At 40.1% G+C, this 13,959-nt stretch overlaps 1 protein-coding gene across 1 annotated transcript in view; it reads left to right on the top strand.

Annotated features, from left to right (window-relative positions):
* Window positions 1–315: 315 nt before the first annotated feature.
* Window positions 316–13,959, top strand: part of LOC107833977 (5-hydroxytryptamine receptor 2A-like) — a 45,926-nt gene continuing 32,282 nt past the window's right edge. The window contains exon 1 of the mRNA XM_016664510.1: window positions 316–3,004. Coding sequence (XP_016519996.1) covers window positions 2,581–3,004 — 424 coding nt within the window. The 5' untranslated portion in view covers window positions 316–2,580. The remainder of the gene's footprint in view (window positions 3,005–13,959) is intronic.

The raw sequence follows: 13,959 nt of genomic DNA, 5'->3' as shown, positions 1-13,959 counted from the left end.
GAGAGCAAATGTGTGCAATCTCTCTCCTGAATGATATGCAATACTGCAGTATACTGGCTCTTAATTCCTTATCTGTTTTTGTACCTGGAAGTGGCATTTCTTTCTGTCACGCTTTAATAAGAGCTATCCATTCTCTTCTGCTTATCTCAAACTTGGGGTAATAGGTAACGGAAGGATACATAGTACCTGCACAGTGACACTAACCAGCTCATTATGGGGGACAGAAACCTGTTGCCAGAGCAGAAGGGATACATAGTCCCTCCAGTGTATCCTACGTTGTACCCACAAAACTTCTAAAGGAAAATGCACAGGAGGCATCCTGATCTGATGGCTAAACCACCTCAGCTAACTCCTGTTGAGGCTTAGAAGCTCCTGCTTCCATCAGAGGATTGAGATTTTATCCTATCTTAAACAGAGCCAAGCCCATATCCACCACTGGTATCTGAGATCTCGTTCTTTTTGTCCATCTCATTAACCTTGGTCAGGGTTGGCAAGGTAAACAGGCTGGTAAATTGAGACCTTTGATCTCAATGTGCTTTTACTGTCTCTTTTGGCAGCCGCTACGGAGCAAAGCACATCTTTGAATCCATGACAAATTTTCCCCTATGGGACGACAAAGTATATGATCTTCTATTCAATGCCTGCAGTGCGGCAGATGAACACCAGTCCATTGGTCCATCTTCCGCTCCATTCTGCCATCACCCATGAACAACATTTTCCCGTAAGGCAAAGATGACATGGAGGGAACAATCAACATTTTTCCAGCAGTTAACCATGACTTCAGACATCTGCAAAAACTCAAAGATAAGAGCCTGAGTTTCCCTGACCAGAAACCATGAATACACCTTGAGATAACGTCTACACCCAAAACAAATCTGCTATAAGGGGCAGCTTCTGTTCGATCATACTGGACCCTTCGGTTCTTCATCAGTCATAGCAACAGCTTCCTTTACTGCTGGTAAGTTCAGAAATCACTTTTGTTTTTATTTAGCCTGTCACATAAAATCCCCCTCAAAAAATGCTTAGAAGTTTGAGATTGTACCACCATTACAAAACATGAGATATTCAAGAGGTGCCAATACTTGCCAGGCGCAGTTTTAGTATCCAAGTCTGGCCATGTCAGTAAAGCCCGTTGACCTAAGAGGGAACAAATTGAATTCATTTACATACTGGACACGATGAGGGAAAGGGGGGGTGGGAGGGGAGGCACAATAGGAGAGAGAACAAGACACATCAGAGAGAATGAGGGCCAGCCAATACAATGCAAGGGAAAGACACCCTGGGTAAAGAGAGAGAGAGAGACAGAGAGAGAGATAGAGAGAGAGAAAGACTCAGAGAGAGAGAGAGAAAGGAGATCCCCGCTGAGAGGAAGAGAGGCTGCATGTGGAAAGCTGAGAGCAGAGCAAAAGCGGAGACGCATTCAGCTCTTGGCCACCACGGAAGACGACAACAACTTGCCGACTGACAACACTCTTCTGGAGAATCGAGAGCTCTTCAGTCAGCCGCGTGGTTCTCTACCTTCTTCCTCCACTTCTTTGAAATTGTTTTAGGAAAGTGACGAGACATGGGAATGTGCCACGTGGGAAACATGAAGGTTCGCACAGGAACGTTCAGGTTGTTGGCGGACGTGGATGGAGAGTGAGAGTGACTGACATTTTCCACTGAGGTACGGATCTGGAAATGAGTAGGAAAAACATGGAATACTTCAGATTCCTTGGAGGGCTGACATTGATTCTGGTTAAAAAGAAGCAGTGAAATGTTTTGTTCTTCTTAAGGGAGAGGGGAAAGTTAGTGACACATGGACAAAACCATGTTGAATGTAATCATGATCACCGTCCATCCCCGTCAGCTGCTCATGCCATCTCACAGGTGTGGGGACAAGTTGGGGTGAGGAAGCTTTTTAGGAAATTCCACCCAGCTTTTTACGATAAAGTTTTTTTCTCCAAAGTGCAGATTTTGTCCTCAGGAAGCAACATATTTGCCGGAAAAATTGTCAAGACAGAAAATTCCAATTTTTAAGAACACAGAGCTAATATTTTTAACATGAGCGCTGCTTTGACAAGCTCAGACTTCAAGGATGTGAAACCTGCGACTTCCATTCAAAAACCTTCCATGAGGTTCTTCTTTTTCTTCTCTCTTTTTCATGAAGACACTAGTCCCAGGTTTGGATTTGGTTATTTTCAGTAACTGAAGCACTTCTGTCTCGTTTGTTTTTTGCTCATTTTTCCAGACCCTTGAGACACACAGTGACGGTATCACCCAAGCAATTTAATTTTTACGCACGCCCTATTGTCCTTTAAGATCAAACAGCTGCTCTTTTCTGTCGCTCTCAATTCAGCTGTCTGCTATTTTTATTTCCCTCTGTGGAGGATCATCTGTTGATCCTGACAGACATTTCAAGGCTTCAGTTCCCTTGGAGGTGCTGGAATACCCAAGACACGTGTTGCATTGAAGGGTACCTCATAAATCAAGAGACACTTGGCGATGCTTTACAGTATTTTACAAGAAAATGCTTCTTAAAGTTTGAATTCCCTTACTCCAGTCTGGGCTGTTCATCTTTAGAGGCACTGGGGTGAGACTATGAACCTGCGTGGCGGCAACATGTCCGAGTTGATCTCTAACACCATCAGGACCTTCAGTGCTCTGGAGTCTAACCCTTGGCCTTCGCCTTTGCCCGATAACTTGACGCACTTCAGGTGTCAGGGGAGCAACCTCGCCCGCAATGGCATCGAGACGCAAGTGGCAAACTGGTCCCAGCACGGTGGCGTGGCGGACTTCGGATCTCGCTGCCTTCACGCCGAGTCGCGGGTGAAGAACTGGCCGGCGCTTCTGATTTTGGTCGCCATCGCCGTCACGGTAATGGGCAACATCCTGGTGATCCTGGCGGTTTCCCTGGAGAAAAAGCTGCAGAACGCCACTAACTACTTCTTGATGTCACTGGCTGTGGCTGATATGCTCCTCGGCATCTTGGTGATGCCGGTCTCCATGGTGACCATTCTCTACGGTAAGGCGCGCATGTCACTCACATTGGGCTTTTATTAAGTTGACATTTGGTGTGTTGCTGACTCCGCTCCAACGTGCTTCCCACAGCCTTTGGATGGAATGTCTTTAGGACTAAACAGACTACACCTGTCTGCATGCTGAACGCTTCAGTGCCTCTTTTCTGGTTCAAATCACCCTCTCTGGGTTTAGGTTTACCTCTAACCCTGTGTTTGGAAGTGTGGTAAATGAAAAGAAAGGGGGGAAAAAAAGACTTTAGAAAGCATGCCTGGCTCTGTGGTGGTGGTGGAGGACAGATGGAGAGCAGCAGTGATGGAGGTGGTCAGCCCTTGTTGACAGTGATGTGTTTATTTGGAGTGCCGCTTCAACAGAAAAAGAAAGTGGCACAACTTGCCTCCGCAGAGAGATGAATGAAAAGGCTCACAGGGCCATGTTTCTGCCACACAGACAAACTCCTACAGGTAGACTCTGTTAATACTGCATGTGTTATATAAGCAGTCAGAGCTGCAGTGCCTGGTAAAAGTATTCACACCCCTGGAAGGTCTGATCTTCTTTCTTTGTCAAATTTGAATGTATTTTATCAAGATTTCACGACACGTGGAGCATTACTACTACAATGCGTTTCTATTGACCTTAAATTTGGAATTACGAAAAAAATTCAACTAATGGAAACAAGGCAATTTCGAACAAAGGTTTTGTGTAAAGTTTTGCACGTGGATGATGTGTTTTTTTTCCGGCCGTATTGAATTTGGTGTATTTTGCATATTTTCATATCGTGTCATGTGACCAATAATCGGATGTTACCACTGGTGGAAACGCTGAAGAAGACAACAGGAAGATGGCGCGGCATGATTTTTAATGACTTATTGCATGAACGAACTGATTTTAATTGCGTTTCCTACTTATTGGAAGTAACACAATCGTGTTTTTTTTTTTTACAATTTTGTAATGAAAACAGCTTTTGCGATTTCCAAAAATGAGCACGGTCTACTTTACTCTGTTTAGTCTGATAACTTAAAGTTGTAGTTCCAGAAATCAATCCTTGCTCTAACTTTTGTAAATGGTCATGTCCATGTCTTGTTACAAAGCTATACTTCCTGTATGATTCTTTCTATGCATGAACTGATATTTCTTAGTGTAGCCTGCATATTTTTATTGATGTACAGCATTCTTACAGCGACACACTCACAACTGATGATAGAGAAAATAAAATATGTTGCTTTCACAAAAAAAGCCATGTTTTCAAATTAAAAGCTGCCTACTTGGACTCAGCACTTTGGTAACATCTCAGGTCATCTGGCATTCTCCACCCATTTTCCATCAACATCTCCAAAACAAAGCAGCCCCATAACATAATGCAGCCAACACCGTGTCCTGAAGCAGAGGCGATGTGTTTAAAGTTGACTGAAACTATTCCTGCCTCATAAAGATTTTTGAATGCAGGCCAAAAAGGTACATTTTTGTCTTATATGCCACATGTTGAGGAACAATGTGTCTTTCACATGGACTGTAGAAAAATTCTGGATTTCTTCTTCCAGTTCTTCAGTAAGGCCAGATTTGTGAGACATGTTTAAATCTTAGGCCAGAGTTATGCAACAAAACTTTTTTTTTTGGTCATGATGCTGTTTGTTAATATTTTCTACCAAAATGTTGTAGCCGTTACAGAGGCAGCTGGATTTATTTAGACATTTATCTTAATTTCTGAAGGTTGCTGGTAGCTCTGGACTTTACTTAGGGGTTTTACAGTAAGGAGTTTGAATATGTTTACCATACATATATATATATATATATATATATATATATATATATATATATATATATATATTCACAACATTCTTTGTTTTATTAACTTTACAATTGTTAAATACTTTGGTTATCCTATAAATTACGAAATAATCATTGAAGTTTTAGGTTGAAATGGGCCAAAATGTGAGAAAGTGAAGGGTGTGAAAATGTTTGCATGTTGTATCATAATTAAAACGGTGAAGCTGGGGGTAATGATGTTAAACTGGCTACGTCCTTTTTCCATATACTTATATCACCAGATTCCCTGTATATGTGGACTTCACTGCAAAACACCTAAATCTAAACCATCCTGTCCTAGATGGATCAGGTTTTACCATCCGATCAGATGTCAGGTGTGATGTTGCTCTTTTTTGCATTTGAAGAACAAATAATTCCCAGATGAAAAGATGATGCCGCAGTCTGCCATTTCACAACCTGCTCACTTTCTTCACATCTCAGAAATACAAATATAACACTGCGTATCTGACACCAACACCAGTGAGTAGTGTGAGTTACACGGAGAGACATTTCTAGAAGGTGGTGATGAGAGCGACTTGGTGGCTGCTTGGAAAAAGGTGAACTGAAAATGTCAGGGAGAAGATGAGCAACATTCTTAAAATGCTGGCTAAAATATCCTCATTTATGTGAACTTTTTCTTTTACACAGTTTTTTTCATGAGTCTTTCAGATGTCATAATTTGACAATGCTATCTGACTACTTCAACTGGACTGTAAGGTTAGACCTGTGAGTAATGGCAGGAGGCAAAAACGCTGAAATAACTTAACATTTTAGAAACAGAATGCCTAATTGTTTACCCAAGGGGTATCAACATGCAAAATCAGTCACAATAACAAATTTTGCTGAGCAATTAATTGTCTAAAAAATTATTGCGATAAACGATAATATTGTTTCAAGACCTTTTGACACTGATTTAATAGAAATGACTAATAATGCATGCTATTTCCTAACGCTGAATGTGACAGGTAGCCAATCAGAAAGCGTGGATTCTCCACTGCGCTTTCTGAGGGGAAATTACGAGGGGAATCCCAAACAGCTGACACGGTGCAACCCGAAGTCCAGCGGACATCGGAGATGATGTGTGCAAACAACATTAATGTTTATTCAACATTCCGTGCAAAAAATATGGAAATGACAAGGAGAGGAGTTGGAGCCAAATTGTTACCGCAGTTGATAAACCCGGTAGGTTTTCAGCTGTTCTTCGTTAACGTGACATAAACAGGTTATAATGATTTTCATTCAGTCAGGACTTTACGCTGACTCTAGCCACATGCATCACAGGTAGATTCTAGTAAAGCATTGATTAATGCCTGGTTTTAAACTTAGACTTGTAGCCATTATTTTGTACCCAAGTGGCTGGACACCACACGGCACAATCAAACCCGATTGAACCGATATAACTAGGATTTCTGTCGGCTAATGTGTCTCTCTCAGCATCCACCCCAACAACTTGCCCCTCAACAGCATCCTCCCCCACCTCTGGTGCCGTATCCCATGCCTCCACAGTTCTCTCAGTAAATGCCCCACATACTTGAAAGAGGTAATTTATTGCATTTTGTCTTTTAAGTTCTTTACCTAATTTGAAATTTTTGTATTTACACAACAGGGTTCTGTCAACCTATGAAGCCGACAACTCGTGTCGTGTGCGCTGGACATTATACTAAGGAAATGATGAAGGGAGGGTCAGTGGAGAGCACCGGAGCTGAGCCTTTTTTCATTCAGTGTCATCAACAGAAAGAAAAAAGGCAGGAAGAGACGATAAAGCCGATAATTAAAATGAGGTCGATAGGTTTAATTTATCGTGCGATTAATTGATTTATCGTTTATCGTGACAGGCCTAGTTGGGAATTGTTGCAGTTTGAATCCCCAAAAATTGGACTTCCTTTCTTAAAATGCAGTATTGTAAAGTATTTAAATTACAGAGAGTTTCTCTGGGCTCTGGAGTAACCTCCTGCTGTCTCAGCCTTGAGGTTGACAGCTGTCATTCTGAGCAGGATCAGAACTGGCATCGTTTCACCAGAGACGTGTCGTCAGACATGTCTTTAAAATCTGTTTTAAAGACAGAGTTTTACATAAGATGTAAAACTCTGCATATCTGTGTTTTCGTCGTGGTTTCTGATCTTATTGTCAGCAGTGAACATTATGTAAATACCTTTCAAATAGGCTATTTAAATTTTAGGGTTAGAGTGTTAAATGTTTATTGATCTCTGAGGATGTGTTCTTACATTATTACGCAACTGCCCTTGTGTTATTTGAAAATGGTCTCAAAGCAACAATATTATCGTTTATCGCGATATCTTCTGGAACAACTTATCACGTTATCGTGGCGGGACTAACTTCGATTCAGTTTAGTTACCATCAACGAACAAGGTTCTGATCGAACCGTCTCTGATTTCAATTAATAAATATAAGCCTTAACATAATAATCCATCTGTGTTGAAGGAAGCAGTCTGGTTACAACTCATGAAGCTCATTTTCTTTACCAACAATTTTGCTTTTTCAATAAAAAAGAGGCAGAAAATTAACAGAATTTGACTAAAGGAGGACATTTTCTGTGGGGGGGAAGCAGTTTCTCTGCACCTGGTCTCACCATCCGTCCATGACATTCAGACAAACAGAACGTCCAGAACCTTTGCTCCGCCCCCTTCTCCCCTGTGAACCTCGCTGTCATCCCCCTGCAGATCCAGGTGGCTAAGGATTAGCTGCCGCCGCTGCTGCTGTTTTCCTCTTCCGTTTCTCATCTCGTCTCTTGATCTGTCACTCTCCCACCACACAAGCTGAAGCACACACACACACACACACACACACACACACACACACACACACACACACACACACACACACACGCATTCTCATTGTTGCCCTTTTACCAGTGGGGCCTTTTCTCCTCCACGTCTCAGGATTCCGCTGCTCACGCAGGAAACCTTTAAAAACCCAAACAGCAAATTCATTTGCATGAGAAGAAGAGCGGTAAATAAGCAAAAAAAAACAAAAAAAAAACGGAAGAGTGCTTTTCAACAGGACGACCTCCAGAAGTCACTTTCCCCCCCCGGCTCTTAATGAGATGACAAAAGGACTAATTAGCCATGCTAACTCAAGACAAACAGCGCTGTAATTATTTTTCTAATGTTCCTACACAGCCTCAGATTTGTTTACTGATTCAGTGAGCGAACGCAACATTGTTTTTAAGTGTCAGGCCACGCTGATTATTGAGGCAGAGAGACGATCTTACAAATTCAGATCATGGGCCTGATGTCAAAAAGATGATTGGGAAGCGTTATTAATGAGGCCACAGATTAGATTATTACCGGGGTCATCCTGACGTTTAGGGAGGCCCTGTTATATTCATAAAATATAGAAAGATCAAACACAGCGAACATTTTCACTTTGGTCACATCCTCAACGCTGCCATCGCAGGTTCGATTCCCGGCCTGGTGACCTTTGTGACATATCTTCTCTCTCTCATTACCTACTTTTCTGTCTGAGTGCTTTCAAATAAAGGCCAGTAGAGCAAAAAAAAAAAAAAAACTTTAAAGAAATGACAGAATTTTTTTAAAAACGGGAATCATATTTTCAGATGAGATCTGTTACCTTTTGAAAAATAACCTGTGAGCAGGTATTAAGTACACCTTTCATTTAGCACACGTTTCTGTATTGAATGTTGTCCTATTGGTCTGGTGTGAGGTTCAGATTTAAAGTATTTTCATTGCCTGTAAGCAGAAAACCATCGTAATTAACAGAAATAAAGGCTGTAAAATTTTAACCTATATAACGTGTTTCATTCAGTGATAACGTTTCTGAAATAAATGGACTTTTCTGTAATATTCTAATTTATTGATCAGTTCTGTATGTGTGAAAAAACAACAATGTGCACCATCCTGAAAACTATAGCGCAACATAGTGGTGGCAGCATCATGGTGAAGGGATTATTTTAATAATCTGATGAAAGTCCTCAGTAATGTTTAATAATTTAATAAAATAATACTTTGAAGTATCAATGCAGAGCCGACTGGCTGTGAAATAATTCAACTTAATGACTGAAAACAGGAAGGAATAACATTCTTGATACATTATTCACATCACAACGTCTTTTAAGACGTTAAAAGGTTTAACAAACTAATAAATGTATCGTTTCCAGGCCATGCTGATTACACTAAGTGAATGCAGGGACTCGGCAGTCGTCTCTGTTTACCAAGATCAGTCTGATGAACCGAAACCCGACTGCTTAGAGCCAAGTTTTTAAATTATTCATAATTCTGGGACAAAGTGTGTCTCACATTTTGTAAGTGTGAAGTGTTTTTGAGAGTTTTTTCTATCTGCTTATTTCTACTGAGCTGATCTATTATTCCCTGTAAAGATCATCTGTGGACCAGAAGTGCTTTGTTATCCTCTTTGAGCAGCTTTGTTTCCATTCACCATAACATTGGACAATTTTACATTTCTAAAGTAAATTTGCTCAATGGAAATGTCAGTTTCTCATAAACGTGGTTTATTTTGTAAAACTGCAATGGAAACACTTTTTTGGCTTCATACGAGTCACACGATCAGAAACCGCACGTTTCCACTGGCCCAAAAAATGAAGAGGATGAAAGAAAGCAGGATGTTTTTATTTTACTTTATTATTTTTTGGTTGGAGAATGTTGGTGAGGAACAAATGGAAACTCAGTAATTGCGAAATTGTGTTTCTTCGACATGTGGAATATTGACAAAGTTTTGTGCACATGTGCAATGGAAATGCAGCTTTTGTCACTCGCTGGAGGAAACGCCTGCATTCAGCGTTTCTACGTTTGAAAGAGATTTTATTTTTATTTTTTTACCACAAAACCATCTAATTTGTCATTACCAAGACAGGTGTGTGGAATCATCTGACATCCATATAATGAAGTGCTTATCTGGTCTTGTAGACAATATGTTTTGTTAGTTATCTTATCAACTACGAAGAAACAAAACAGTGGCTGTTTTTGTTATATATTAGATACTTCCAGTAATTTCTGGTTCTCTTACTCTAAAATAAAATATGAATTTGGTAGATATTCCTTTAGAGAGAAAGAGCTTTAAGCTGAATTTGTAATAATTCAGTTTTATAATCTGTCCCTGTTCACTGTGGCTCTGCATTATGTTACTGGTATGAAAAAAATTATGTATTTTTAATTAAAGTTGTCCTATTCAGTAAGCAGTAGTCTGTAATTTAAATTTTGGTTGTTATAATTCCAGCTTTGTTTTTTTTCTTCTTTCCTTTTTGTTCTTTTATTTAATGTGGTGGGTCTAACAGGTGGCTCCGTGTGGAGCTCGGCCACCGTTGCCATGGAGAAACAGAACCCATCAGTCAAAGCTCCTGCAAAGTCACTGAAGTGATCTACTGTAAGTGGTGGATTTTTGAAATTAGTTTCCATTGAAGCATAATCTTTGGCTTCTGACTAAATGAAGCCATGTGATTGGAGGTGAATTGCTACTTGAGGTGCTGTGCAGTCTAACTTTATTTTTATATTGAGAGAGCGAATTACTGTTGGAAGAACCTGAATAGGACTGTAGGCTGGGGAAGTTTAGTTCTAACAAAAAATGAGATCAAGAGAGCAAAGATAGGCACACGCTGTCTGTAAGGAGATCTTTTTTTTGTTGTTGTATTAAAACGAAAAATTAGGAAAACACACACCCTTACTTTCATTTCTCCACATCAAGAAATAAGTGTTGCATTTCCATTGACCATATAATTTTACAATTGAACTTTTCCAAAATAAGTTTGGTAAATGGAAACGTACAAAGTTTGAAAAACTTTATTTTTGATCCAAAGTTTTGGCACTAGGATGAGGTATCGAAATTGGTTTATTTTACAAAACTGCAACAGAAACCCTGTTTTCACATCACTCCTGTCACATGATCAACAACCAGACGCTTCCACTGGCGCAAACCGCGAAGAAGACGACTACAGGAAGGAGTCGGAGGATGTTTTTTAAATAACTTATCACACAAACAAACCTAACAATTATTTTTTAACGGAAACGCCGCAATTGAGATATCATTTTAGCGGAATATTGACAAAGTTTTGTGTACATTTGTAATGTAAACTCAACTGGGGGCTTCATCAATAAACAGAAACAGATTTTAAAAAAAGGAAAAAGTAGTTTTTCATTTCAATTAGTCAAGGTATTTGTCTTGGTAGATCAAAAAGGAGACTTTTCTGTCTCTATAATATTTAAGTTGTCCTACGTCAAACATACTAGTAACACTCTGCGTCCCTGTTGTAAATAATAATAACAGTGTGTGTGTATCTACAGAGCCAGTCTGGCCATCTCTTCCCTCACGGTGGAACACTTTTTAGTTGCACTATAGTTGAGCGAGCTTTGGCCGGAGCTTTAACATATATTCTCTCCAGTGTCGGCTGTAAATATTGAATATTTTTGATCTGATATGAATCAGTGTGCACAGCTTGGGGGGCTTACGAGGCAGTTCAACCGGCTAACAGCTGATCTGTTTTAGCTTCGGCTCAGGCCTTGTCCGTCGTGTCTATTGACAGACGGCCTAGCAGTGAGATTTAGCTCAGTTGTTCAAAGCTGTTTGTCTGAAACGAGCATCTGACGTCCATTTGAGCGTTCTGGAGATCAACCTTACACTGTGTCCGTGCAGACGCAGTGGGGACGGGCTCAAAATCAGAAAACACAAATCCGCTTCTTAACGTGCCATTTGCTTTTTATTTCTCCGTGTTTTTGTCGTTGCGTTCCCCCTGGGATGAGCCGTCATAACACAGCTGACAGACTGATGCGCTTTCTCACCTTACATAATCCTCCCGATACCTGCTGCATTGCTTAAAACAGCTTCAGTAACTCAACTTGACTACAATTTGCACCCATAATGGTTAAGTATGCAGCGCTGTCTCCTCTAAGCTGACGGGTTCTGCATGTTTTCGTGGAGAAATTAAGGAACTTCAGTGATTTTCCCCCCAAGAGGTCGACTGCGTTCTGAAATCAAGCCGCTAATTAAACGGTGAAGGTAAACAGTTAGCTGTTCAGGCTGTGACAGAGTTCAGCAGTCGGTGCATTCATGTGTCACATTTTGATTTTTGCAGTTCATCTAATGTCATGATTTGTAAATATCAGGGCTGCATGGGAAGCAATAATAATGTCACTGCAAACTATTTATGAACCGTTAAACTTTCTGAATCCTTCCGGCTAATTGGCAAACTTAGGGAGTAAACGGTGAAGTCAGAAATAGAAATTGGGGTAATTATCATTATTATTATTATTTTCCTGGTTTGGAAAGGTCAACAACTCCCAATCAGACACAGCTAACATTTTGGCATTTAAAATGTCGGCACTAAAATTGGTATCGACCAATATTAGTAATTTTTTAACATATTGGAATCGGCCCGATAAAACTGGGCTAATATTAACTGATATTTATTTCTGTCTTGCTGCCATCTGTTTCTGGTTGTTAAAACAGTAGAGATACAATATTGGTTATCGGCCAGAACAGCAATATAAATATCAGATATTGATATCGGTCCAGATGTTCATATCGTGTTTTCATGATAAGTTCATGATAAGTTCATTTTAAATGAGATTCAATGAAGCTACCAGTTACTCATGAGCAGGGATGTCAAAAGTGCAGCCCGAGGGCCATTTGTGGCCCGTTTGCTGATTTTGTGAGGCCCCCCAGCTGCAATTCAAGAATGATACAAATTTGGCCCGTTCAGCACAACAGGTTGATGCAGATGGAGGTTTTTGTTTTTGTTTGTAATCAGGATAAAATGATTACAGACAGTAAAATAATTTGAAAGCTAGATGCCTTTCTCTGCTGGCCAATCAGGTGGAGTTTTACTAATGTTTTTGCCCATTCCTGATGTAGATCACCCGAAAGAGTTGATCATTATTATGACGATACAGGTGGAACAAAAACGTTTCATCTCATTACTCGCCATCATTACGATATTTATCGATTTGATAATTTGCTGTTATTGTGCGGTTCGGGCCTTTAAGTGTAAACTGTCTGGAACAGTTGGCCTTACCGCCTGAAGCAGATGCATATTTCAATAAAGTCCTGAGGCAGGAGAATTTAGTTAATCTGCGAGTTGCTTTGCTACGTTGATGTAAGCTGAACTCTCTCAACAGCTGGGTGGATTTCAGAGTCAGACTCGTGCTCTGCAGAGCCGGTGGCCACCAACGCCGCCGAGCACAGGCGAGCCAGCTGACAGATTCCTGAACTAAATATTAATCAATATCTGAGGTCTAAGCAGTAAAAAGCTTTTCTGCTTATGGGAAAACTCTTGAAATGGAACCAGATTTCCATTTCAAGTAGATGTACATAAAATCGGGTCATTTTCTGAAGCCGGGAGATTTTAGAGTAGGCGATTGTGTGGTAATGTTTTGCTGATAAAAATCAGTATAGTAGAATGTCAATAGCTTTCAATGAGCTGTCCCTGAACTGCAGATGATAAATTTATTATTTCTTTGTCATTTTCAAACAACAGTTCACTGGAAATCAACATGCAGTTGTTGTTAGCAACAATCTTCATACAATAACTGCAATATATTTCATGTTTGATGGTGAGCAGTTTTTACCTGGAGGTTTGCCATCCTCATCAGAACGACATTATAGATTTCAGTTCCAGTATAACAGCTACATGCACTCTATGTGGAAACAGGCCAATGTCTGGAAACCGCTGAAACGCCTATGTTGCTGGCTGTGTTTCTGTTCACTGTCAAGTTGAGCAAATCGGAATTACAAAAAATAAATTAGCTAAATGGAAACACGTCAATTTCTAAAAAACCCGTTTTTCAGTGAAAGGTTTTTGCCCTACGATGAGGTGGTTTTTCGCAAAACGGTGATGGAAACACTTTGTTTGCTTCACGCCAGAATATGAATATATCTCATAACTGTTTACGTCTTTCAATGACTTGTCACGTGAAACAAACATATTCACGTGTGATTTGAATTGCTTTTCTTAATGGAAACACCGCAATTACAAAATTATGTTTTTTTTCCCACATTGGTAGAAAATAAAAAAAGTTTTGCTCACTGCGGAAGAAGAAGCCCCAGAAATGTAAACAACGATGAAAGGAGGAGGATTGAAAACAAGAAGTGAGATAAGATGCTCATAGACTCATTAAAACCAGCTTCAGATGGGATAATCACTGACAAATACACACTTTTTGGTTTGTA

This window comes from Poecilia formosa, unplaced genomic scaffold (genome assembly GCF_000485575.1).
Source record: "Poecilia formosa unplaced genomic scaffold, Poecilia_formosa-5.1.2 Scaffold491, whole genome shotgun sequence".
Lineage (NCBI taxonomy): Eukaryota > Metazoa > Chordata > Actinopteri > Cyprinodontiformes > Poeciliidae > Poecilia > Poecilia formosa.
Note: the sequence above shows the minus strand (reverse complement) of the source record. Positions and strands in the feature narration are given on the sequence as shown.